The sequence below is a fragment of the Culex pipiens genome, chromosome 1, assembly GCF_016801865.2.
Source record: "Culex pipiens pallens isolate TS chromosome 1, TS_CPP_V2, whole genome shotgun sequence".
In the NCBI taxonomy this organism is placed as follows: domain Eukaryota; kingdom Metazoa; phylum Arthropoda; class Insecta; order Diptera; family Culicidae; genus Culex; species Culex pipiens.
In genome coordinates, this window is record NC_068937.1 from 126676553 (window position 1) to 126703624 (window position 27072).

The 27072-nt window shown below is 35.7% G+C and overlaps 1 protein-coding gene across 9 annotated transcripts in view; it reads left to right on the forward strand.

Annotated features, from left to right (window-relative positions):
• Nucleotides 1-27072, forward strand: part of LOC120421797 (uncharacterized) — a 418386-nt gene that overhangs the window by 360701 nt on the left and 30613 nt on the right. For 7 of the 9 annotated variants that reach the window (XM_052706538.1, XM_052706539.1, XM_039585069.2 and 4 more), the window contains exon 7: nt 23435-23962. The exons of the other annotated variants lie outside the window; for them this stretch is intronic. In XM_052706538.1, the coding sequence (XP_052562498.1) occupies nt 23435-23962 (528 nt within the window). The remainder of the gene's footprint in view (nt 1-23434; nt 23963-27072) is intronic. 9 annotated transcript variants of the gene reach the window in all.

Below are 27072 nucleotides of genomic sequence, written 5' to 3' on the forward strand. Positions count from 1 at the left end.
CACCTCCTTCCTCCCTTCTGACCAAAATGGGGTTGGGGTTGTCCTGAAAAAATAAACCCAGAGTGAGAGCTAACCGAAAAAGCCACAATTCAACATATTTACATTTTTGCATTTAGCAGCTCATGATGGGGTGTGTGCGAGTGTGTTTGCCGAAACTTTTCCTTTAAGGCTGGGAAATTGGCTAGGATTATATTTTCCCACCACATCGAGCGCCCAGCTCTCGCACCCACACTTTTCTTGACTCAAACACAACATCAGCAAAATAAAAACATGAAGAAACGCTCCGGAAAAGGGACCAAACATCGCACAGCTGGAACTGGTCCTCGTTCTCATCATCATCATCAACGTAGTTTTGTTTGCGACTGTGTGTGTGTGTGTGTGTTGTAGAGCAAAGTTAAATAATAAATCTCATTCATTCACTTCACGCAGCTTGAGTGAGTGTGGGTGTGTGTGTGTGCATCTGCTTGTTTGTGTTTGTGTCAGTACGTGTGCACGGCGTGTATCCAAACACACTCCAATACTTAGCAGAGGAAAATATTTGGTGACATTCATGGGTTTTTTGTTTTCTCCCTTCTGTGGAAAAAAGGGTTGTACAACCACAACAGGCAAAAATGAGAGTGACATTTGCAAACAAATACACCAACCAAACAGCAAATACACACAGCTGGAGATAAAACAAAAGGGAAAACGATGAATTAGAATGAGTGGCTGTGGCTACGGTTGTGTGTTAGTAGTTTGTGTGTTTGCGTCGGATATTTGGTTAGAGTTAACAAATTGGTGACACTTTTCTTGATTTGATGGCAGGAAAAACAAAATGGAGTGCGGTTTTTTTTATAATGAATGTTCGGTATCGATAACTAAGCTTTTTTTGATAAAAATAATTCCTTGTTGGTCCTACAAGAAGGCCATTAAAATAAATTTTCAAAAGTCTATATCTAGAGGACAGAATTTCTGAACAATTTGGTGTTTTCAACAAGCTTTTGAATATTGCTCAGGATTTCCTTGAAAAAACAGCTATAATCTAAAAACATTTCGACTTTGCACCACATTGGTTAAGCAAAATAACTATTTTAGAAAAATCTCATTTTTTTACATGTTTTAGATAAAAAAAATGCCATCTATATCAACCAAAATCTGGAAGTGTTTCCAATTAAAACAAAAAAGTCATATTTCTTCATAAAAACGTTGAAAAAAGGCAAAATGGTCTGAAATAAGTGGTTTATTCTGATGTTGAGGTTAATTTGTATTTTTTTTAACTTTTTGAAAAATATGTTTTCTAGCAGGTAAAACAAAGCCACAACCAACGTTGACATATTTTTTGGGGGAAATCTGTATTTTCTTGAAAATAAATCTGTATTTTATCTGTATCATGTCGAATTCGAAGCCATAGAAGACATTTTAAAAATTTTAACAACATATTTAACCTTTTTAATCATATTTAAGCATTATTTAATTGCTAAGTTGTTGAAACTTTCAAGTATAACATTTTTTTAAAAGTTTGTATATCCAGATTTTTGGAATTTTTGGGATTGAAAAATCTGTAAAATACAGATTTATCTGTTTATCTGGCATGGCTGGTCTTAACATATTAATTTGAAATGACTTTAAGATAAAAACGAAGCATGATGTAAAATTTTATTCAATATAATTTTTGATTTCAAATGTGATGGTACATCTTAAATGAAATCATTTACATTTTTTATACATTTTTTTTAAATTAGCAGCAAATACATTTTGACCGTAGCTCAAAATATGCAATTTTTGTCTTATGAAACATATTCAAAAACGATATTATTTAAAAAATATTATTTAGCACAATTCAATATTTTGCGTGAAAAATGGAATCAAAAAATAAATAGTGTAACTCTTATTTTCAAAGAAATCCATACTCTTAAGCAGACATGCCAGATATACAGATAAATCTGTATTTTACAGATACTTCGATCCCAAAAAACCCAAAAATCTGAATATATACAGATTTGAAAAAATTGATAGTTTCATCAATTTAGTAATTAAATATTGCCTAAATATGATTAAAAAGGCTATATATGCTGTTAAAAATTTTAAAATGTCTTCTATGGCTTCGAGTTCGACATGATACAGATAAAATAATGATTTATTGTCAAGAAAATACAGATCTCCTCCAAAAAAATCTGGCAACGTTGCTCTTAAGCCAAATTTTGCCGGGGGTCTCTCTAACAAACAGCTTCGATACAATCGATGCGTCATTAGAAAAGTTGTAGGCCTGAAGAGGGCACTTGAAAAATAATTACAATGTTGCAAAATATTAACTAATTCTTAAATTTATATTTTCAACAGTTTTGAAACTCCCTTGAACCAAAAATTTTACACTGTATTTTTATTTTGTATGTTTTATTTTATTTGAAAAAAAATAATGGAAAAAGTCCTTTAAAAAAATTAACTCATTGCCTTACAAATAATACACATTTTATTTAAAGTTATTGTCCTTCGACTCTGGTCGTGGTCAAGGGGCGAGAAAATAAAAATAACTTAACTTTAAATTTTCAAGCCCAACTTGTCAAAAAAATTAAGATAAAAAGTATCACAAAATGCTTTTTACAGCATAACAGTTATGCCTCTGTCACAAATTTGCAAAATTTCGATGAATACATGAATATTTTTTCTCTAAGTTTCCCGTCTTTGTTAAATTGTGGTATCCTTAATAGTTTACGCTCGATTGTAATTTTTTTTCATTGTAAATTTTTATTTTTGCAGTAATTACTTTTTTGCCCCATAATTTTTTGAGAAACTTTTTAAGGCGGGTGGGGGACAAAAACTTGAAAAAGTGTTTGCAATGGCCTTTTTAAAAGTAACATTTATTTAATGTCGAAACGTATTTGACATTTTTTTACAAACAAAAATGTGTTTCAAAAATATAGCCATTTTAGGGTCAAACTTAGGTAAAAAAATATCTTAGTTTTTTTTAATTAAAGTTCCATGAATATTCATACTTGAAAATATTTTCAACATAAGCAAAATTAGCTATACTTTTATTTTTGGAATTTAACATTTGGACAAACAGTGCTTTACTCAGCATTGTTATTGTGTTTGTTGTCCTATAAGCTCTAGTAACCACTATTCAAAATCAATCTATAAAATTCGAAATGGTCCAAAATGTTTATATTACGTCCTTTGGACCTTCTGAAATGTTTTAGCCTAGTTAAAAAAAATGATAAATAATTTGCATCAGCTGATCTTTTAAAGAGTTGTTTAACATTACAATACAAAAGGGAAAGGGCTGCAGTTTTGAAACTACACAGAAAAAAGTAGAATTTTGGAAGGTTGAAAATAAGGTTTGTTGAATAATAGATTATTGTGATATTTTTACCTAAAAATGTGTAAAAATGTGAACCTTATGAAATTTATTATTAACTGATAAAAATTCATCAGTACCTGATTTGATATTACATTTTTTTAACACAAGGTCTGTCATTATTCCCTGATGAATATAAGCATATTTTTTTCTGTGTATTTCCAAATAATTTTAAAGAGGAAATCGTTTGATTTGAAATGCTAGAACCCCATACAATTTTTAATCAAAGTCCCTTTGACACTTAATTTCAATTCAAGATTGTGCATTAGGATTCATTGAAAAAATTATTGAAGTTGAAATCAACAAAGATGGAAGCGGTCAGAATTTCCAACCTCTCGAGTATCGAAAAATGGACTTTGGATTTTTGATCAGGTTTCACGAAAATCGTTTTTAAAATTGGTTACATATATTTGAAGAGTTCAGTTCTACGAAATATCTTGCACAAACGGAAAAAAGTTATGACATCAAAAATTTTAACCGGGTAATTCTCCGCCAACTCACACAGCAGTTGCCCCGACCCCTCTTCGATTTGCGTGAAACTTTGTCCTAAGGGGTAACTTTTGTCCCTGATCACGAATCCGAGGTCCGTTTTTTGATATCTCGTGACGGAGGGGCGGTACGACCCCTTCCATTTTTGAACATGCGAAAAAAGAGGTGTTTTTCAATAATTTGCAGCCTGAAACGGTGATGAGATAGAAATTTGGTGTCAAAGGGACTTTTATGTAAAATTAGACGCCCAATTTGATGGCGTACTCAGAATTCCGAAAAAACGTATTTTTCATCGAAAAAAACACTAAAAAAGTTTAAAAAATTCTCCCATTTTCCGTTACTCGACTGTAAAAATTTTTGGAACATGTCATTTTATGGGAAATTTAATGTTCTTTTCGAATCTACATTGTCCCAGAAGGGTCATTTTTTCATTTAGAACAAAATTTTTCATTTTAAAATTTCGTGTTTTTTCTAACTTTGCAGGGTTATTTTTTAGAGTGTAACAATGTTCTACAAAGTTGTAGAGCAGACAATTACAAAAAATTTGATATATAGACATAAGGGGTTTGCTTATAAACATCACGAGTTATCGCGATTTTACGAAAAAAAGTTTTGAAAAAGTTGGTCGTCATCGATCATGGCCGTTCATGGTCACCCGCGACAGACACGGACGACGAAACAAAGAGAAACGCAAAAAGTAACTTTTTCAAAACTTTTTTTCGTAAAATCGCGATAACTCGTGATGTTTATAAGCAAACCCCTCATGTCTATATATTAAAATTTTTGTAATTGTCTGCTCTACAACTTTGTAGAACATTGTTACACTCTAAAAAATAACCCTGCAAAGTTAGAAAAAACACGAAATTTTAAAATGAAAAATTTTGTTCTAAATGAAAAAATGACCCTTCTGGGACAATGTAGATTCGAAAAGTACATTAAATTTCCCATAAAATGACATGTTCCAAATTTTTTTACAGTCGAGTAACGGAAAATGGGAGAATTTTTTAAACTTTTTTAGTGTTTTTTTCGATGAAAAATACGTTTTTTCGGAATTCTGAGTACGCCATCAAATCGGGCGTCTAATTTTACATAAAAGTCCTTTTGACACCAAATTTCTATCTCATCACCGTTTCAGGCTGCAAATTATTGAAAAACACCTCTTTTTTCGCATGTTCAAAAATGGAAGGGGTCGTACCGCCCCTCCGTCACGAGATATCAAAAAACGGACCTCGGATTCGTGATCAGGGACAAAAGTTACCCCTTAGGACAAAGTTTCACGCAAATCGAAGAGGGGTCGGGGCAACTTTTCCCGATTTCGTGTGAGTTGGTAGAGAGGTTCCACAAACCAATTTGAAATCAAAATATATTTCTAAAATGCTCTCCTCCACCCACAGACGGTTCTTCTCCACGACATGACAGCCACGTTTTGGTCGTCCACATTAACAACCTTGCTGACATTTTCACGAGAGAAAACCCATTATCCTTTTTTTCACCAAACGAGCCAGGTGTGCCGCAACGTACGTTTCTTGGGAAAAGAACCCATTCGCTAAATGACTGAATCCTTCTCCGTGTGGAACCCTTTTCTTCGTCCACCCTGCACCGAACTTGTAAAGTCACGCACACGTGTGGTCGTGCGGGGGTGGCCAAAATTTCATCACATGTTGGCTGGCCCACGTTTGGGGGGGGGGTTTGACTTGACATATGCAAAGGTTGGAAAATGAATGAACTTTCCCAAGGCAAGGATTGCAAATTTCTGCCATGGTGCGTGACATTGTGTGGGAAATATTTGAGAGTGGGCTTGATGATGATAGGATACGGCATGTTTTTAAAATGTTAACATGGTATTGTTGAACGCAGTAGAAACAAGTGCAACTCAAGTGTAACGATGCCAACTCCAAACCTAACTCCACAGTCAGTCTGGTGAAGTCAGTTCAAGTCACAACTGGGCCACTCCAATGCACCTGTGACCGACATCAGAGAATGCACCGTCCTCTTGTAGTCACCGATACTAGTAGTTGCAGTGGTTCTGTTTATAAAAATACACAAAAAAAAACAAAATGAATGACATAATTCTACTACCTAGAAAAAAAAATATTTGAAGAAAATCAAAGCTGAAAACAAAAAAAAACAGTATATTGTGGTAAATACTATCATCAAAACAAAACTAAGCTTGCAAAAAATAACGATTCATAATTAAAAAAAAATCAAAAGTAAGAACGGGACCATCCATAAACCACGTGGACACTTTTTTAAGGAATCTCAACCCCCCACCCCCCTCGTGGACAATTGTCCATACAAAACAAAATTTTTTGTATGGATCGTGGACAATCGCCAGACCCCCCCCCCCCCTTCAAGTGTCCACGTGGTTTATGGATGGTCCCAACGTTATCAACTGAGTTCTAGTTCTTCCCACACCACTGCCAACCTTCTGACAGTCAACTTGAGATGCACCGAACCACCTGCCTCGACCAGGTCGTCAACCACACCGCCCTTCAAATCGGTGGTTTGACGCTGGAGAGCACTAAAGCTGTGCGGTGTTCCACCGGAAATGTCTTCATCCACACTAATGATGGCAGAAATTACCGCCAAGAATCATCCTGGTTCCACTTTCCTATAAGTTTCATTTCCTTCTCTCTGGTTGGGCAGGTTGGTCGGAAAAATTGGCCAAGGTTAAGTCACTTTGGAGGAGTGGGGAAGGGAAGTGCAAGTCTCTCCAACTGATTGGAACTTGAAACTGGTACTTACTGGGAACGACTTCTATTGGAGGAAAGTTTTCCATTGGATGTGAACCAGCTGTCTCAGCTTTGGAGAAGAAAATGGGAAAGTTTTCGGAGCTATATTGAAACATAAATAATGTTTCGTAAATCAAATAGTTTAACAAAGCGGAATGTCATGTTATAAAATTCGTAAAACAAAAATCAGAGAATTTACCACACAAAAAGTACACTAACTTGTCATTTCACTTAAAGAATCAGTTGAAGTGAGCGTTTTACCACCCTCCAGGGACTGTCGGCCCGGATGTCCTTATTGTGTTCACTCGCTGTGACGCCATAAAAATCCCTGCAGCCGGCGGCCTTTTAATCGTCCCCCAACGACCTCGGTGTCACCGGAGTATTAAAAAAAGAGCGACCAGAAGACATCTCTTTAATAACACAATATTTTTGTGATATTTCCTTCTTTTATTGCCGACAACCTCGAGGGTTCCGGCCAAGGATGCAACACAACACAATTGCTGCGAAATTGTCGGCAGAGCTGTGATGTCCGGTTCCGTCAACGGTTCTGGGTTGGACAACAAAGTCCAAGAATCAGAGCAACAATAGCGCAACGAAAATAGCTTCAAGCTTTTGTTGGACTGTTGAGTGGTTCTTGCAATGACAAAGATACGAAGCTCAGACAATTTGTTGAAAGGAAGGTGTCATAAAACAATTGTTTTCAGATATCAATGACATTTATTTCAAACAAAAATTAGAAGAAAAGACAACAATTTACATTTTTGAATATTATTCATTCAAGAAAATGGGATTAAATTCATTTCCACTTAACTCTCGTTTTCCTGGGACAGTGTTGCCAGTTCTTCAAACATTATTTTTCAAAATGGTATTCAATGATATTTATCTAAATTTCGGGGAGCAATTTTGTTCAAAATTCACAACATTAGGCCATGACGCAAACTAAGCATTAGGCTGCCCAGAATATAGGAATTTTTCTCAAAACCTCGCTTCACAAGCTGAATATTGTTCCTTGAGCTATTTTAGGACTTTAGGATGACCCAATTATGAGCAAAATCGGTCAACATTTACCTATGGAAACCCGAATTTTCTTACAGTTTGGTCTGCAAGGTGCGCTACTTCCATCAAAATATTCCCAAAATTGAGATTCTCATTGGAAATTTAATGCTCTACAGCTTTGTAGAACATACCAAAGCTGTAAAACACGATCCTGAAAAGTTATTAGCGATTTAAAAAAGTCATTTTTGTATGAAAAACATTATTTTAATCAACTTTAGGCTCTGGTATCAATGGGTTGATCCCAACCAACATCGCTCAAAATTTGCACAGATGCTTAAAATAACTCAAAAACACGTTATTTGCTTGTGGAGCAGGGGGTCATTTTTTCTGGGCACTCTACTAAGCATTTGATAGCAGACCGGAAATTTGATATAATAATTTGACTCGGTTTGGAAAAACTGTAATTATTGAACAACGAGTTTTTACGATAATTTAATAACAAAGTTCATATTTGAAGGAAAACACAGATTTGCCTAAGTGATGACGTGGTTTTGGATCATTTTCAACCAACTCAGACTATCAGTCCAACTTCCAAGCCTTCAAAAAAGTTGGATCGGTAAAGTCAACTCGTTGGTTCTTTGGCATAACTCAAGCAATCGGGACAATTCGTTTTTTAGTGACTTGTTAGGATTTCTACATAGTCCAAGAACTTTGCAGAGCTGGCCATACAAAAATGATGTATGAAAATTCAAAAATCTGTATCTTTTGAAGGAATTTTTTGATCGATTTGGTGTCTTCGGCAAAGTTGTAGGTATGGATATGGACTACACTGAAAAAAAATGATGCACGGTAAAAAAAAAATTTGCTGATTTTTTATTTAGCTTTTTGTCACTAAAACTTGATTTGCAAAAAAACACTATTTTTATTTTTTTTATTTGTTTTAGAGGACTTCAAATGCCAACTTTTCAGAAATTTCCAGATTGTGCGAAAAATTTTTGGGCGAGTTATAAATTTTTGAATCAATACTGATTTTTTCAAAAAATCGAGAAATTGGTCGCAAAAATTTTTCAACTTCATTTTTCGAAGAGCCACACACATTCAATATCACGCCCTTTTAAAATGTTAGTCTTGGTTTAAAAATTTAAAAAAATATAAAATTTTTTCGAAAAGATCGCAAAAATTCACGAATGTTTCATATTTTAACATTGAAAGTCGAACCATTAGTTGCTGTGATATCGACATTAGAAAATGGTGTGTTGTTTGGGTGGGATTTAAAAAACATCAATTTTCCTGTTTTTTAAACTTTGCATGGCAATATCTCAGCAACTAAGGGTCGTATCAACAAAATTCAAAAATGCAAAACTTTGCATGTTTTGAATTTTTGCCGAAAAAAATTAAATTCCAAAAAACATCCTGAATAGTTTCGGGATCAATTTCTAGCGCTTTGCGATATTCTACAAAGTTGTTCCCCGGATCAAAACCTGTAAGAAACTTGAGAATAGGAAAATTTGAAAAGGTTTTTGGGAAATTATCTATAAGAAGAAGTAAAAAGTTACAATTTTCCATAATAAATTGATTAATGTTCCATACTAACCTCGGATCAAAACTGGAGCAACTAATCCATAATCAAATAAGCTCAAATTTTCAGGCTAGCTTCTGGGGTCATAGAACTTTGAAATTCCGGTGTATGCTAACGAAATTGAACACATATATCCATGAACCACGCTACTGTAGAACTTCATAATCTTTCTCGAGACTTTAAATATTCTTAAATTTTCCTTTTTTTTTTATTTGGCTGAAGCTTTTTTTTCAATTTTCTCAGCTTTTTAAAAGATATTTCTGCAGATGTACATTTACTTCATAATGCAAAGTTAGGGCAAAAGTGAGGAACAAAAAAAATAAAAATAAATAATAATTAAAATTGAGATTGCAAGCCAGAATATCATCAATGCAATGAACAAATCATTGGAAAATACATTGTACAGTTAAAATGCAATCATTTCTTTTCAAAAAATGTAAGATTTGACGAAAAAAATTTGAAAAAAAAACTTGTTTGTAATTCGTAAATTCTCTAAAATTCGAATTGTAATGTGTTGTATTGACCCAAACATGCTACAAAATATCCTTAACGGAGGGGATTTCATTTCCATCAACATTTTTTTTTAGTTTTTCTGCCCTCAGATTTTTCGGGACGTTAAATGAGGAGAGGAGTGGGTAAAACCTTTAAATAACATTTAAAATCAATCAAAAACATTTTTTCTGTGTACATTTTTTTTCTGAAAAGACTTTATGTAAAAACTAATGATGCCAAATCGCAGTTTTGACATGGGGAATGCATGGACAAAAAATCATTCGAATAAAAAAATCAAAGAAAAATCGATTTGTGAAAACGTCCACAACCACAAAATATTTAACATAATTGAGTTCATATCAAATTTCGATGCATTATTAACAATATTTGTAGCTCTTTTAGCTCTATTATCCAGATGAAAAAATATACTTTTTTATGTTTCATTGGTATAATCCACAAGAAGTTAAAATACAGCAAAGAAGATAACCCCAAAAAATAAAGTCTTAAAAAACGAACACAAAAAAATTAAAAAAATAGTTACAAGGGCACAACTTATTTACTTACACAAATAAAATTGTAGTAAATTTTCACAAAACTAGTCCAAGTCAGAATGTGTAACCCAAACCAAAAGTTCCTCGGCTGTAACAATAGAGCACAACACAAAAGTCAACTCTCGTTTCAAAATGTCATTGCACCGGAACACGTGGGGAGAACCCACTCGTAAGTGTCCGAGCCGAGCGTGGGGAAATCCGAGATTGCAAGGGGACGATAATAAAAGCCGCCTCCATCACCACCAACACACAACCCCACAAGTCAACTCATGTCAAGTGGTTGGGGTGGTGCCACGTGCAATAGTTTTTTTTTTCTTCTGTTTTTGTTCCGGGGGTCTGCCCTTAACAATAAACAGTTGTGTATAGAAAAATCATGTCTGGTAGAATAATGCAAGACAGCAAAAAAAAAAAAAGAAGAAGATGCCTAGAACAAGTGCGATGTTACACAATCCGATTTGTTCAACCCTGTGACAGGCCCATAAAGGAAGAAGAATAAAGTCTTCTTCACGTGTAAGCTCACCCAAGACAAGACAGGTCTTAATTAGATCCCGTGTCCAAGTGGCTGTTGGCACCACCGCCGTCCGACACCGGAACCTATCACGGGGTGACTTGCTCCGCCACCATAGCAAAAGAGAGGATGATGCACTTCCGGAAACGGCCTGTCCACTTTTAGGCTGCAGAGTCAGGTCTTAATGGGGTGTTAATCCACTGCAAAATACAAAGAAAATTCACAGTACCAAACCACTTTATTTGTATCTGTGAGCTCTCGTTGAGAGCGATCAAATTTCATGCAGAAAACGTCTCAAAAAAAAGTTTTAATCAGCACGTTTCGTCGTTTGACGTGGATTCCAGCTGAACAATAGCTTGTTATTGTTGCAACCTTATACACGTGGCCAGAGGGAGGCCACTTTTCTTTGTCGCGTGACACGCTGAGGATCAGTTTTTATCCACCGACGACGACGACGGTGTGAAGTGTTTGTGTTCACGGGTTGTTAGTGTGCATAAGGGTGTGATGACACAAACAAAAACATACACACACACACGTGTGTGAGAGGTGGGCTCATCCGCAGTGTTTGCGTGGTCTCGTAATTATCGGGGTGGAGATGAGAGGTTATGGGACTGGGCGAGCTGATCTAAAAGTAATTGTTTCGTTGCACCATCGGAAGTGACTTGGATGACAACACAACGATGACGAGGGGTTTAGCTTGGAGAAGATGAGTTCATTGCCTTGGAGCATCGGAACATAGAAACTTGATTAGTTTAACAATATATTTTTTATCATGGTTCAGTCATCCCCCAAATTTGGAACACTTTTTTAAACAATATTTTAAGTGCACTTGGTGAAAGGTATCTAAGCACAGTTTGTTGTACAAAATATAAACATTTCCTGCTGAAAATGTAAGGGAATGGCTTACATGATGCTTGATATTAAAAAATACAACAAAACAATTTTAAAGTTTGAGTGTTAGAAACAAAAATAATATTTAAATAAGGGGGGTACAGCAACCAAGGAAGTTGTTATCTTCTTTTTCCAAAATTGTCAAACTTACGGACCCAATCCTGCAACAATCTGAATGTAAATTACGCCAACGTCATTGATTTACCTTTGAATTTTTGTTTTCGGTGGTTCAAACTTTTTGGGGGCCTTCCATATGACCAAAAATGACCATTTTGTGTAATTTGTTCACCCATCAATGTCTCCATGCAATGTTGGCAGCTGTCTTTGAAAAAATGGCATATGATTCGAAAATGTATACCTGTTTAAAGAAGTTTTCTGTTCGATTTAGTGTCTTCGGCAATGTTGTAGGTTAATGAGGAATTTTCTTAATAATTTGGTACACGGATTTTCTTGCCGATTTTTTATTGAAACTTTTTTCACATAAAATAATTTCGAAAAAATACTATTTTTTTATTTTGTGATTCTTACCTTTCTTTATTATTACAGATTTTAAAGTTCAACTGAATTTGCAATCCAAAAACACTTTACAGTAATTTTGATAAATTGCACCGTTTTCGAGATATGGCCACTTAAAGTTGACTTTAACTAAAAAAAAATAGTTTTTCGATAATATTGAAAAGAGGCCACGAGTAACCATCTCAGAAAATATTTGTTTCGATAAGTTTAGAAAATTTCCTGAAATTAACTCTACACGTAAGAGCAGTTATCTGAGATTTCGGTCAATCGATTTTTTGTATTTTTTAATCTGGCTAAAACTTTTTTGGTGCCTTCGGTATGCCCAAAGAAGCAATTTTGCATCACTAGTTTGTCCATATGATTTTCCATAAAAATTTGGCAGCTTTCCATACAAAAATGATAGATGAAAATTCAAAAATCTGTATCTAGAGGGTGACGAGCGGGAATTCCCGGGAAAAAAATCCCGGGAAATCGACCATTTTTGAACCTCTCGATTCCCGGGAAATTCGGTCGAGACTCCCGGGAAATTTTAATTTTATAAATATCGAAGCAAATCGAAGCTAACCAGAAAAAAACATTTGAAATTGTTTAGAACATTGAATGTTCAATATAAGATGCTCAAGTTCGAATGAACCAATATTGGCATTAATGTTTCTCTTATCTTCTTATTCAGAAAGAAGAAACTTATCAAAAATTCCAATAACTATAATTGAGAGAACTTAAAATAATGTGGATTCTATCATTAACCTTCAAGCATATTTAGCAGTTTGACTCCAGGAAGGAAGTCTAATGTTTTTTAAATATATTTTTTTATTTATTATTTCTAAGAGGGAAAAGCCTTTTCAAGATCAGTATAATTTCCATATCCTCTTTCAAGCATAGCAATCCTTATAATCTAGTTTTTTTTTTTTAATTCTTATTAATTTAATTTCGCCTTCTTTCATGTCAATAAGTCATTTTGTGTTTCGCTTCAACCTCAATATTAAATTATATTATGGAAGAAAAAAAAACTTTGACAATCTTTGTAAAGTTAAGGTCCGCCAAATGTGAACATTCGGGTTTTCCTGATTACTATTTCTTCAATGAACGCTTAAAGTTGACCTTAAAAAAGAAAAAAAACAATTTTAAACTCTAGAGTTTTTTTTTTTATTAGGTCCTATAAACATATGAAAGACAACAGTTTATTGGTCCTTTTAAAAAAAAACTCTGGAATTGTTGTTTTGAGTCACTATTTATCAAATTGCAAAAATCCAGATACTGGGAAATTATATTAGCTATTTTTTTACTTCACAAAAATCTAATAATAAGTTCGAACAACAAGTTGTATTTGCAGATTCAGGAAAAAATTAAAAGGTAGATCATACCTAGTTCCCAAAAATAATGAGGCTACCAATTATCGTTTCATAGAATAAGTATGAATAAATCGTAACTGAATTCATTGAAAAGAAACATATTTATAACTTTTTTTTAGCATAGTTAGTTTTTTTGGCATAGTTAAAAACACTCCCGGGTCCCGGGAATTCCCGGAAAATTTCCAAATTCAACTCTCGATTACCGGGAAATTGGAAATCTCGAGAATCGTCACCCTCTATCTGTATCTTATGAAGGAATTTTTTGATCGATTTGGTGTCTTCAGCAATGTTGTAGGTATGGATAAGGACCACACTGAAAAAAATGATGCACGGTAAATTTTTTTTTGTGATTTTTAATTTCTTTTTTTGTCACTTAAACTTTATTTGCGAAAAAAAACTTTTTTATATATGTTTTAGGGGACATCAAATGCCAACTTTTCAGAGATTTCCAGAACGGGTAAAAAATCTTTGATCGAGTTATGAATTTTTGAATCAAAACTGATTTAAAAAAAACGAAATATTGGTCGCAAATCTTTCGATGTAAAATCGAATTTTTATAAAGTACACCGTTTTCAAGTTATAGCCATTTTTAGGTAACTTTTTTCAAAATAGTCGCAGTTATTCATTTTTTTTTAATTAGTGCCCATGTTTGCTCAATATTGAAAAAAAAAATTTTTTGGTAAGCTGAGAAAACTCTCAACATTTTTTTGAACTTAGTTTATACGACCCCTAGTTGCTGAGATAATGCCATGCAAAGATTTAATTTAAGTCTCACCCAAACTTAAAATATGAAACATTTGTAAAATTTTCCGATCTTTTCGAAAACAAATTTTCAAGTTTTTCAAATCAAGACTAACATTTCAAAAGAACGTTATAGTGAATTTTTGGCCCTTTTGAAATGTTAGTCTCGATTTAATATTTTTGAAAATATTGGTTAAATAATAAATTTGAAAATATTTCACGAATGTTTCATATTTTAAAATTGAAAATCGGACCATTCGTTGCTGAGATATCGACATTAGAAAATGGTGGGTTGTTTGGGTGAGACTTTGTAAAAATCAATTTTCCTGATTCTAAATCTTTGCATGGCAATATCTCAGCAACTGAGGGTCGTTTCAATAAAGTTCAAAAAAGCAAAATATAGAGAATTTTCTTAGCTTTTCAAAAAAAATCAAAAGTGGGCAAACATGGGCACTAATTTAAAAAAAATTATGACTGCGACTATTAAGCATAAGCATAGGTGCCCACCCGCAGTTGCTACTCCGTTATTGACCAGGACCTCCAGAAGTTACATCCACGAGCCGTGGAAGATGAGTGGGTGCTATCTTTCCTCGCTTCGCAACTTCTCAAAGGCCCCTATCATGCTGATCAATACCGGCGCCGGCCACGACCAGTGGTAGAGTCACGGGGAAGTGGATGGGAATGTTAGTCCGATACTTGAGTGATAGAGACCGCCCAATCGACTGCTTCTCCGACAAAGTATCACATGAGTTTTGAGGGGGTTAGTAGATGGGTATGAGGTCAGGATTCACGAGTGGCAGTGATGTGACCATGAGCATTTTGTTTATCGGTTCAAATTTTTTAAATCTTAGGCAGCCGGCTGCGGAAAGATAGATAATTGATTATTTAAAATGGTTTATTTTTATCGAACGCGTGCCAGCCGAGCAGTAGTGCTATGGGCTGGACTTATCAGTATAATTTTACTGTTTTTACAATTTAGATAACGCGAACAAATTTCAAAAATAGTAAATAAATGACGCTTTACTCTTCATAAAATCGATAGTGATGAGTTAATACTAAAACTAATACTAAAACTGAAAGTTGGAATAAATTTTTACGATCATTTACGACGAAAATTATCGCGAAAAAACCGGACTGCGCGTCCCCAGAGGCACTGCACTTATCAAAAAAAATAAAATAATAATGACTGCGACTATTTTCAAAAAAGTTACCTGAAAAAGGCTATAACTTGCAAACGGTGCACTTTATCAAAATTTCACTAAAGTACTTTTTGATTGCAAATTCGATTTTACATCGAAAAATGAAGTTGAAAATTTTTTGCGACCAATATCTCGATTTTTTCAAAAAATCAGTATTGATTCAAAAATTCATAACTCGGTCAAAGAATTTTTGGCCGTTCTGGAAATTTCAGTAAAGTTGGCATTTAATGTCCCCTAAACCATATAAAAAAAAATAGTGTTTTTTAGCAAATCAAGTTTTAGTGACAAATAGTGAAATTAAAAATCACCAAACATTTTTTACCGTATATCATTTTTTTCAGTGTGGTCCTTATCCATACCTACAAGTTTACCGAAGACACCAAATCGATCAAAAAATTCCTTCAAAAGATACAGATTTTTGAATTTTCATCTATCTTTTTGTATGGGCAGCTGCCAAATTTGTTTGGAAATTTTTATGGACAAACTAATGATGCAAAATGGCTTCTATGAGTTTCAGTCGGATTTAAAAATATAAAAAATAAATTTAATAAAACTATACCCATTTCGTGGATTATACTTAATTGAGAAAAAAAAATTACCTGGTTTCCATTATTTTCAGTTTTCTTTTAACAGATGGCTATTTAGCTATTCATCTGTCAGTTTTTATTTCCTATTTTTTATTATTTCTTTTATTCAATACATTTAAATTCGTATTGGTTTTTACAATTTAATAAAACAAAAACTTTGTCAATAAATTCAAAAATTAAAAGCATTGTTTGCTTGAATGAACGTTTAAGGTACATTATTTTTTATTGTTCTCTGGAAAAGTGTCTAAACTCTTGATCAAACCAGTTATTGTGCATCTTTAATTTTCTTTAAGTGAAAGCAATCTTATTCCATTTACTCTTAAACTAATCCCCGCTTAAATTTGAATAATTATCGTGACTTTTCGTGCCGATTCCAGGGAACCGACTCACTCTAAATGGGTGCGCGTCCTTGGTAAAGTTGTTCACATGAAAATCACAGCTCATGAATAAAACAAAGCCAAGTGCATCAGTCCATACAAACTTGCCCCTTTTCAACTGGAATACACACTCGCTCACATTGTTTGAAATCGACAAACTCGTGAGCGTGTGTGTGTGTTGGTAAATAATCAATGTTTTATCTGCAATGTTCGGGTGCCAACACAATATTACAACGGAAGTGGAGTGCATGTGTGTGTGAGTTGGTGTGTCACCCTGGATGCAATCAAGGAAACGCGCCACGCAAACACCCTCCCGCAACCTCCCCACGAGCACCGTGATGAAGTGAGGGTTAGTGGATGGGACGGGACCGTGTTGCATAAATTGTTGTGTAATGCAAATTGGAGCCCGAGAAAATCCTTGAATTAACCCAGTTGCAGCCGCTGCTGCAGCTGATGGCGAATGCAATCCTGGCACCGGGTCCTTCCCTCTCACACACTATGGTCGTGTAATAATAGTATACAAACGCCAAAGTGCTGGCCAACAGCATGATAGGAAAAATCTCTGTGAAATATTGGATTTAATTTAAAAAAATACTTTCAATAGCAAATCATTGGAAGGTTTAACAAATCTTTTAAACAAATATAAAGAAAGAATTAAAAAAAAAAAACTTCAAATTTTCAGAAAATTCCACCAGCTCCGCTGGCATTAAGGGCACAAATGTTGACCGGGAACCTGGTGGTGACAGAAAAGCACATCGTCAGCGTCCTGACCTAGCTCACCGACCTAAGTTAGAACCCCCCTCTTTGTTTATCCGCGCGCAACTGTGTGTGTGTCAACTCCAAAAAAGGATCCACGTGGTAGCGAGCTGGCAACACCGATGATGTTGGAGGGGCAAAAAACCTGAAAAAGCTGCCACGCGTGTTCCACGGACATATTTTGGCGTAATTTCTATGCACTTGGTTTTGGTCCTTGAGCTGAACTGCAGGTCGGTTCACGACGGACGACACAGTCTGGACGGAACCGTCTGGTCGCGTTTCGGAGAGCTTTTGTTTTATTTATGAACAAGCTGCAGTTTCATTTAGGAACGGACCCATGGCTGGAATAGGACCTTGGAAGAGTCTTTACGAGAAAGAGTATTTAGAAACTAATTTTACGGCAAAAGGTCTTTTTTTAAGGTAGGGTTGTCATAAGGGTCAAAGCATTGGACAGTGGGAAAAAAGGGCCCAAAAAATTACCGCAACATGATTTCGCGCAAACCATCGATTGCTATACACCAAAAGCTTCGTTTTTGCACCAAGAACAATAATCCGATGAAAAATCGCACTGCACGGACCGGTGGCCGGAGTACAGGCCATCGGAAGATCCGGATTTTTGGAAAAAGTGTCAGATTATTCCAATTGTGAACTGATTAGCTTTCTTCTACAATGAATAGTCACGCAAAACAATCCTAGAATAATATCAAATACCATAGGACCCATCGGAACCGATTCCACCGATCTCCGGTGGCCACATCCGGAACCGCATTAGGAAACAGCGTAAACTAGTAATGCGACGCATCAAACTTCTTGATTTTGGATTGAGAGTATCATTAAAATGTATTTTTACCTTCGGTGACCGGTTCCCAGGTTCTCCGGTGGCCACATCCGAAGATCATATTTGACAAAGTCCTGAAACCACTCTTGCGACATTTCAAACTTCATGTTTTTAAGAGAGGAGTGTATAACTCATGTCCCCATCCAAAATCAAGAAGTTTGATGCGTCGCATGACTAGTTTACGATGTTTCCTAATGCGGTTCCGGATGTGGCCACCAAAGATCGATGGAACCGGTTCCGATGGGTCCTATGGTATTTAATATTATTCTAGGATTGTTTTGCATGACTATTCATGGTAGAAGAAAGCTTATCAGTTCACAATTGGAATAATCTGACACTTTTTCCAAAAATCCGGATCTTCCGGTGGCCTGTACTCCGGCCACCGGTCCGTGCAGTGCAATTTTTCATCGGATTATTGTTTTTGGTGCAAAAACGAAGCTTTTGGTGTATAGCAATCGAAGGTTTTCGCGAAATCATGTTGCGGTAATTTTTTGGGCCCATTTTTCCCACAGTGGGAAAAATGGGCCCAAAAAATTACCGCAACATGATTTCGCGCAAACCATCGATTGCTATACACCAAAAGCTTCGTTTTTGTACCAATAACAATAATCCGATGAAAAATTGCACTGCACGGACCGGTGGCCGGAGTACAGGCCACCGGAAGATCCGGATTTTTGGAAAAAGTGTCAGATTATTCCAATTGTGAACTGATAAGCTTTCTTCTATTGATTTAGGAAATTTGTTATGAATTTTAAAAATGAAGGTGATAACTACATTCAATTTCTTAAAAATACCAAAAATAACTTGGAATTACACAATATAAATAAGAATTACTTGTATTTTATTGGGATTACTATGCTACGATACGTGTATAAATAATCTGTTTGCAACTCCTTTTTTTCTTACTATTCCGACTCTATTGTGTCGTAATGGTCTTATTATCATCACCAAAAATAACAGTGATGAAAATTTAACTAAAACATTAATCTAAGTTTTTAAAGTTCAACTTTTCGGCACCTCTATTGAAACGTAATTTTTTTTTTGTTTTGGTTTTCTTAGTGTTTGAGTCTTAGTAAACTGTTAGGATTAAGGTTTGGGAACTTACTTTTTTTAGGATTTAGGGCTCCATACATTTAAAAATTTGGAGATTTTTGTCATGTTATAACATTTTTAAACGGAAGCAACTATTGTAAAGATTGTGGATTTTATAACAGTGAAACTGCTTTGAGCAAAACTTTTTTAAATTATTTAGTTTTTATTAGTGACAGTTTAGTTCTCCTGTCTCGTCAGAGGCGTTGGAGCAGAAATCCCACGTTAGAGGAAGGCCATGCCCCGGGGGGCGTAGTGCCAATAGTTTCGTTTCGTTTCGTTTATTAGTGACAATAAATAAATAAATTAATTTGAATATTTTTTTAAATATGAATTCACATGCCCAATTTGAAACTTGTATGGAAACTAATGATGCAAAATGGCATTTTATGATATTGGACATATGACAACACTTTATCCAAAAAATAAATACTAAATTAAAAATCTTGAATCTTTCTTGAGAAAATATTTTCTGATCAATTGGTATCTTGAGAAAATCTGTATAAGCTGTAATACTTTACGAAGGAAAAAAAAACCCCGTCAAAAAAAATTCGAAAAGGTGAGCAAATTTCCATAATTTCTGCAGGATGCTGAGATACAGCCACTCAATGCTTTTTTCTTTTTTTTAGAATGTTTTTTTTTAGGTATAATAAATGAAGGCTTTAATTTTTCAACTCGTGATATCTTCGAAACTAATGGAAACATTTTCAATTTAAAAAAATCAACGAACGAAGTTGACTTTATAGCTGTCGGCCACCATTGCTAGTACCAACCACTAGTGTCTTCCTTTTTATCTACAAGGACTTCGCCGCCCTGGGCTCCTAAGTGTATGAAAGTATGGCACGGAGCGACGGCGCCGAATACCCATATTTACACAAAGAATTTTAGAGCGCCCGCCGCAGGATTCGAACCGGCGACCTCTGGATTGTTAGTCCAGTGCGCGGTCCGATTGATCCACACAGGCGGGGAAAGAAAAAATCAACTTGTGTTTAATTTCTATTCTTTTCCATCAAAATAATTTCGAAACTCAAATTTCTTGCCCAACATTTGAAAATAGCCCAAAAAAGTGTTTTTAGTCCTTTCAAAAGGTTATTGTTGATTCTAAATACTCGACATTATTTGTAAAGAAAGGAGTAGTGAATGTCACAAAAGGTTCATTATTCAACATTTAAAATCGAACCAATAGTTTCCGAGATATAGCGAAGTTTAAATTTAGATGATTCTGAGAAATACTCATTATTCACAAAATTTAAACTTTCAGAGGCTTCATCTCATGTCAAATGTTATGTGTATTGCAGACGATAGCACGCAATCTTTCGAATTCAGAAAAGATCTTTAGTTGAGAAGGAGTTTTACTAGAAGCAGGGTTGTTAAAATATCAAAATATCAGCTCTCAGCAATTACAACTATCCACCTTGAATATTCATGCCTCAAATATAACTGCTCTTCTCTCTTCATTGAAATTCTCATCGCCGAACATAGCCGAACACGTTTTCGTGTTTACCCACTCGCGATTGACATTTTCCTTTTCTCTCTCATTCCCGCTTCCACGATCATCCTACCGCAACAGCGTTTAACCACAAAAGCCGCCACAAAACCAATTTCGCAAACGCAGTTTAACGGGACGTCATGCGTGGTCGGCATCTAATCGCCATCTCGCGTTCTCTCATTACAGTTTTCGGAGAGATTGAGAGACTCAGCGGTGAGAGCGCATAGTCGAGGAAAAGGGAAAGAAAGATAGAGAGAGAATGACATCGCTGGGAATCACGAGACACAAGAAGAGATCTCACACGCTAGAGTGACGGCCGCTATACTCTCGGATATTTTTGGTGCAGAGATAATCTATTGATAGCTTTTTTATCACTCATTTGCAACACTGGTCTCAACTATGCAATTTGAAAAATATCTATTTGTAGACCTTTTCAAAAGTAAAACTTGATTTAAATTATGATTTGACAAAATTTAATTTTTCCGAGTTTGAAAATTACTTGGAATTTTTAAATAATAATAATAAAAAATGATGGATTTTATTTGAGATAATGATTTATAAAAAAGTATATTCGACCTATTTCTCCTTAAAGAAAAGGAAAACATACATCGTTGAAAACAATTGTAGTGGAGCTATAACCATCTTCGAACTTTAAGCTCTATGATTTATTTTTTTCTGCTTAAAAAAACTAAATAGTGACGTTTGCTTGTAAATTAGCTTTTAGCTTTTAGATGTTTTTTTTATGATTTTTAAGTTGAATTTATATGTTAAGGTAGTATTGAGAATTCTAACAACAAATCCCACAATAGCAAAAGTTAACTTTTCTTTGAACTTTAATCAGCTTCTTGGTTCATTAGAAGTTCCTCACCACCACATAAACAACTCACATCGCTTTGAAAGCCCCCCTCAGCAAAATACTTGAAGTTTCCACTGTTGAAGCCTCTCATACTGCTTGAACTGTGGGTTTGAAGTGTTTCACGGAAGATAGCTAGAGTGCACCAGCACACAATGCCCGGGAAGATTCTGCTCTGTGTGCCAAAGTGAAGGTCTCATGGTCTCATTTATTTAATTTAAAAAGCAAAGCTGCTTCAAAGCTTGTTTGCGCTGAAACACACACGACCCGAGCTTTGCTGCCATCACTAAGGTCTCACTTTGTGCTCCCATGGTAAAGTTTTCCCATGTAAAGTAGGTGTGTGTGTCTGCACGTAACGCTTTTGGATGACCTCCGTGTGCACGGACAGGGCACGGAGGGAAATGGCACTTGAACAAGGTGGAATTTGTCACTTTTTAGAATGGGACATCTGTGTTCATCAAAAGTGATTTTTTTTAAGTTGACTGTTAAATTTTTCACGTGCACACTTAATGAAGCTGAAGGTAGCAACGTTTACCCTTAAACTTTTCCCTTGTCAACGTTGCTGCTGGTGCTGATACTGCTGAAAGTGCATCCCATTCACGTACAGGCCACTCTTTAAGGCAGCTTTGATAACAAGGACTCAACTTCTTCCTTGCCACGTCCTGTTGATGGTACCGTATGAGAGGGTGGATTTGAGCATTTCCAAATTATTTACATTACATTACATACAAAACATTTTACTGTTCTAAATTTTGGTTGTAAGCTTGAATGTGGAAGAAAATTCTTAAAATAGTTTAAAAAATAATAAGATAACAAATAAACCTGGTACACAACTGTTGGGAGTATTCTCCATAGCACCCGCCAAAGTAGTGCAAAAAAAGTGCACGAACTTGTAATAAGGTGCTTTTTTATGACGTTCCTCTGGTTGGCGGGAAACCACTTCACTAGCTGTGGTGGCCGTGGCTTTTGGCTTCATGTTGGTGTGTTCTACACTCTCACTTGGGACGACCCGGACCGCGGGTTTCCCTCCGAGGAGGAGCTACAAATTACTTTAATAGATCACGTCACTTGAAAGTTTTTAAGTTTTTTTAAGCGCATTTTATTGTTTGGTCATTTTTTCACACAGCTTTTGCTGCAAAAGAGTTGAATGGATTTTTTCACTTCCTTTCGTTGGAAGTCTCATTTGCCAGTAAGTATTATTTATTGGACCTGAAAGGGTAGTGTCTTTGGGGAGATGATTTATGCTTGCAATGCAATCAGGATTGCAATGCATCAGAGTAGAGTTTTTGGTAATGAAATTACACACATAACCACGAGAGCAGCTTTTTCAAGTTTGATGTATTTAATTGATGTACAAAACCTCTTGCAGTCTTAATACAACACTTCAATTAGCGACATTCGCGTCCAAACTCTTGCCAAACTCCACTTTATTGCTCATAATGAATCATTACCGATCGGCCTTCCAACACGTTCCACGTGGTATTAATTTACCGTATACCGTCGAGGTTTCCCGCATGCACGTCCCGTGCACAATTTACGTGCCACATCGTGTAAAATTACACGTCAAGAAGTGCCGGAGGAGGTCCTTCAAATATTTGCTCCGTCAGCGTGGCACTGCTGCAACTACAACCAGTCAGGTTCAGAACTGAGCAGTGCGTCCTCAACTCACGCCATGGGTCACAGATCAGCAGAAGACAATTTGGTTGAAATGAGAGTTAAATTTTGGAAAGTGTCGCCATCTAGTTGTGAGAGCGTGAAATCGTAGAATGTGTGTTGGTGTGCGTGTGAAGAGCTGTCAAAACATTTCATAATCATAAGGTTAAAATTGTATGATTGTCTGTGTCCCTTAATCACTACCTGGAACTGTGTGGATGCAGTCATTAAGTGAAGAGGATTCGTGTGAGCGTCATTGAGATTGTGCGAGTGTGACTAGAGCGTTGATGACACTTACACGCACGCAACGCGCGTCAGCTTGCCTCTTTAATAACCGCAACCAGCTACACCACAATCAGCACCGCCCTATTGTGTCGACATCTACTAAACCTGTATCACCTTTATCTTGCAGATGTTCTACCCTCCGCACTTGACATTTCTTCTGGCACCGCTACCAACTCCATCTATCCCAACTTTTACCCGTCGGACGTGATCGAAGATCCGCCGCCGACCAGCACCTACCCCTACTTCCTGTTTCCCTCGAAAAAGTACCCCCCGTCCGCCTTCCAGCCGGCCCTGTACAGTGGCGCCGACTACATCAACGTCCCCGCCGGCAACACCAACCAATCCCTGCCCCACCACCACCGATCCTCGTACCACCCGTCCTCCCCGGCGGATCCCCGTCACCACGACGCATCTAGCACTGCACCGCATCAACCACCACCAGCACCACCAACACACTCTAGTAGTCACAATAAGCACAATAATTTTGACAGCACCGACAGCACTAGCCACTATTTGCACCCCAACCAGCACGGCAAGCACCAGCACCAACCACCGACGGCACCAACCTTCGGCAGCGGGGACACGAACCACTCCGCTGGTCTCGTTCCCTGGAGCGGTCTCGACGTGGCCCCGGACCTCCGACAACGGTTAGACGGTGAGAATAGCACTTAAGCACCCTCCCTGCACCTTCACTAAATGTTATTAGGATTTTAAGAGGGAAAATGAGACTAAAGTGGACGTTTAGGTCAATCGGGTTATTAAGTCATTCGGGTTATTAGGATATTAGGTCAGGTCAAAACAAAATATGATACAAACTTTACGAGAAAAAATCCAGAAATCAAAAATTTAACTGTCAATTTAAATGTTCACAAACTCATCAAGGCAATTTTTAATTTACCACAGCTAATTTACACGCATTCGCAGTTGCTCTACGTCTGTTTGTCTGTGCTTTTAAGTAAGGAACTGCATAGTGGTTCAGATCGTAAAATTTAATGGAAATAGAATTTTCCGAAAAAAAATTACAGTTCCAGAACTTTGTTGCCTTGGGAGGAGTTGTTGCAAATATAATTGGGATTAAACTGAAGTGGTTGAAATTAGGGTGATTCACGATATGGCTACTTCAAAAAATCGAACATTTCAGGCATATTTTTGGATTTTTTTCCCTTCTAAAATTATAAACAATGAAAATCCAAGCAACTTTTTCGAAAGCATTAAAATTTGTATCGGAAGATGAAACTGAGCAATTCTCTACCAAAACCGGAAATGGATTTTATTTGTATTTTTTGATTTGGCTCAAACTTAGTGGGGGCCTTCCCTATGACCAAAGAAGCTATTTTGTGTCATTGGTTCACTCATACAAGTCTCCATACAATTTTGGCAGCTGTCCATACAAAAATGGTACGTAAATATTCGAATATCTGTAACTTTTGAATGAATTTTCTGATCAATTCGATGTCTTCAGCAAAGTTGTAGGCATTGTTGAGGACTATTGAGAAAAAAATAGATACACGGAAAAAAATTGCTGATTTTTTAATTAACATTTTTTTCACAAAAACTCAATTTCCCAAAACACGTATTTTTTGATTTTCGAGATTTTTTGATATGTTTTAGGGGACAAACCGCAACCCGCAACTTTTGAGCCATAGAGAAACATGGTCAAAAAATCTGCCGCCGAGTTATGATTTTTTGAAAAAATAGTGATTTTGTAAAAAAATCAAAATTTCATGCAAAAACAAATTTGACATAATTTTTAAATGTAAAATTGAATTTCCAATCGAAAAATACTCTACAGATTTTTTGATAAAAGGCTCTGTTTTCAAGATATAGCCACCGAAAGTTTGATTTTAGCGAAATATTTGCAGTTTTTCGCTTTTTAAAAATAGTGACCATGAGTGACCATTTCTAAAAATATTTTTTTGAAAATTTCAGAAAATTTGCTTTAAAAATGTCTAAGAGACATTAAAGATTGGACCCCTGGTTGCTGAGATACAGTGGCTTAAACAAAAAGAAACACGAAAATTGAAGTTTTCTAAGTCTCACCCAAACAGCCCACTATTTTCTAGTGTCGATATCTCAGCAACTAATGGTCCGATTTTCAATGTTAAAACATTAAACATTCGTGAAATTTTCCGATCTATTCGAAAAAAGTAATTTTTTAAATCAAGACTAACATTTTAAATGGGCGTAATTTTCAATGTTTGGCCCTTTTAAAATGTTAGTCTTGATTTTAAAAAATCAAAATACTTTGTTTTTGCATGAAATTTCGATTTTTTACAAAAATCACTATTTTTTTCAAAAATTCATAACTCGGTGGCAGATTTTTTGACCATGTTTCTCTATGGCTCAAAAGTTGCGGATTTTTGTCCCCTAAAACATTTCAAAAAATCTCGAAAATCAAAAAATAATAAATAAAATAATAAATAAAATAATAAATTTTGGGAAATTGAGTTTTTGTGAAAAAAGTGGTAATTAAAAAATCGGCAAATTTTTTTTCCGTGTACCTATTTTTTTCTCAATACCTACAACTTTGCCGAAGAAACCAAATTGATCAGAAAATTCATTCAAAAGTTACAGATATTCGAATATTTACGTACCGTTTTTGTATGGACAGCTGCCAAAATTGTATGGAGACTTGTATGGGTGAACCAATGACACAAAATAGCTTCTTTGGTCATAGGGAAGGCCCCCACAAAGTTTTAGTCAAATCAAAAAATACAAAAAATAAAAATGGTCGAAATCGGCCGAGTTGCTCAACTGTTAAGAGCAAACATACACCTTCTACGACTAATTTCATCAAAAGTACCAGAGCAAACCATCTAAATTCAGAATTTGAGACAAAACAATTTTCGACTTGTTCGTCAAAAGTTCCAGCAACTTGATGGTAAAATAGATTAAATTCTAGATTTTTTTATAACAACGCTAAAAATCTTAGGGGATTTTTAATTAAAATTCGCGGTATTTACATGTGCAATTTATAAGGTAAAACTTTATGATGCCACCCTAACGAAATTTTTCCCTAACTTTTGATCAATAAGTTCATTTTTTTCAAGAAGAAAATGTTACTATTTCAGAGATTAAAAAGTCACTTTTATACTGCAAGATAAAATTTTAGAATTTTCGCCAAATTGTTAGAAAACAACCCTAAAAAATATCCTGATAAATTCGATTTTCTAAATGAGCCTAATTGTGAACCACCCTAATTTAAAACCAAAAGCTATCCCGCCCGTGTGGATCAATCGGACCGCGCACTGGACTCACAATCCAGAGGTCGCCGGTTCGAATCCCGCGGCGGGCGCTCTAAAAATTCTTTGTGTAAATTTGGGTATTCGGCGCCGTCGCTCCGTGCCATACTTTCATACACTTAGGAGCCCAGGGCGGCGAAGTCCTTGTAGATAAAAAGGAAGACACTAGTGGTTGGTACTAGCAATGGTGGCCGACAGCTATAAAGTCAACTTCGTTTTCTTCGTTCGCTGTCCAATTATTTGCAACAACTTTTCTGAAGACACCAAAACTCTAAAACAGCACATTTTTTTTTTTTTTTTGAAAATTCAATTCCCACTTAAATTTGTAAGGAAAAGTGGGAAAACTAAGAAAAAATTTGTTTGAAATCAGACATTTTTACACACCACAAAATGATGATCTTTAAAGGTTTTCAAAGCCCTTTTCCAGATTTTATACCGTATCATGATTTATTTACAATTGATGAAACAAACTGGAAGGTCTCATTTTCCCTCAAATCCCTCAAATATATCACAACTAGCTCAG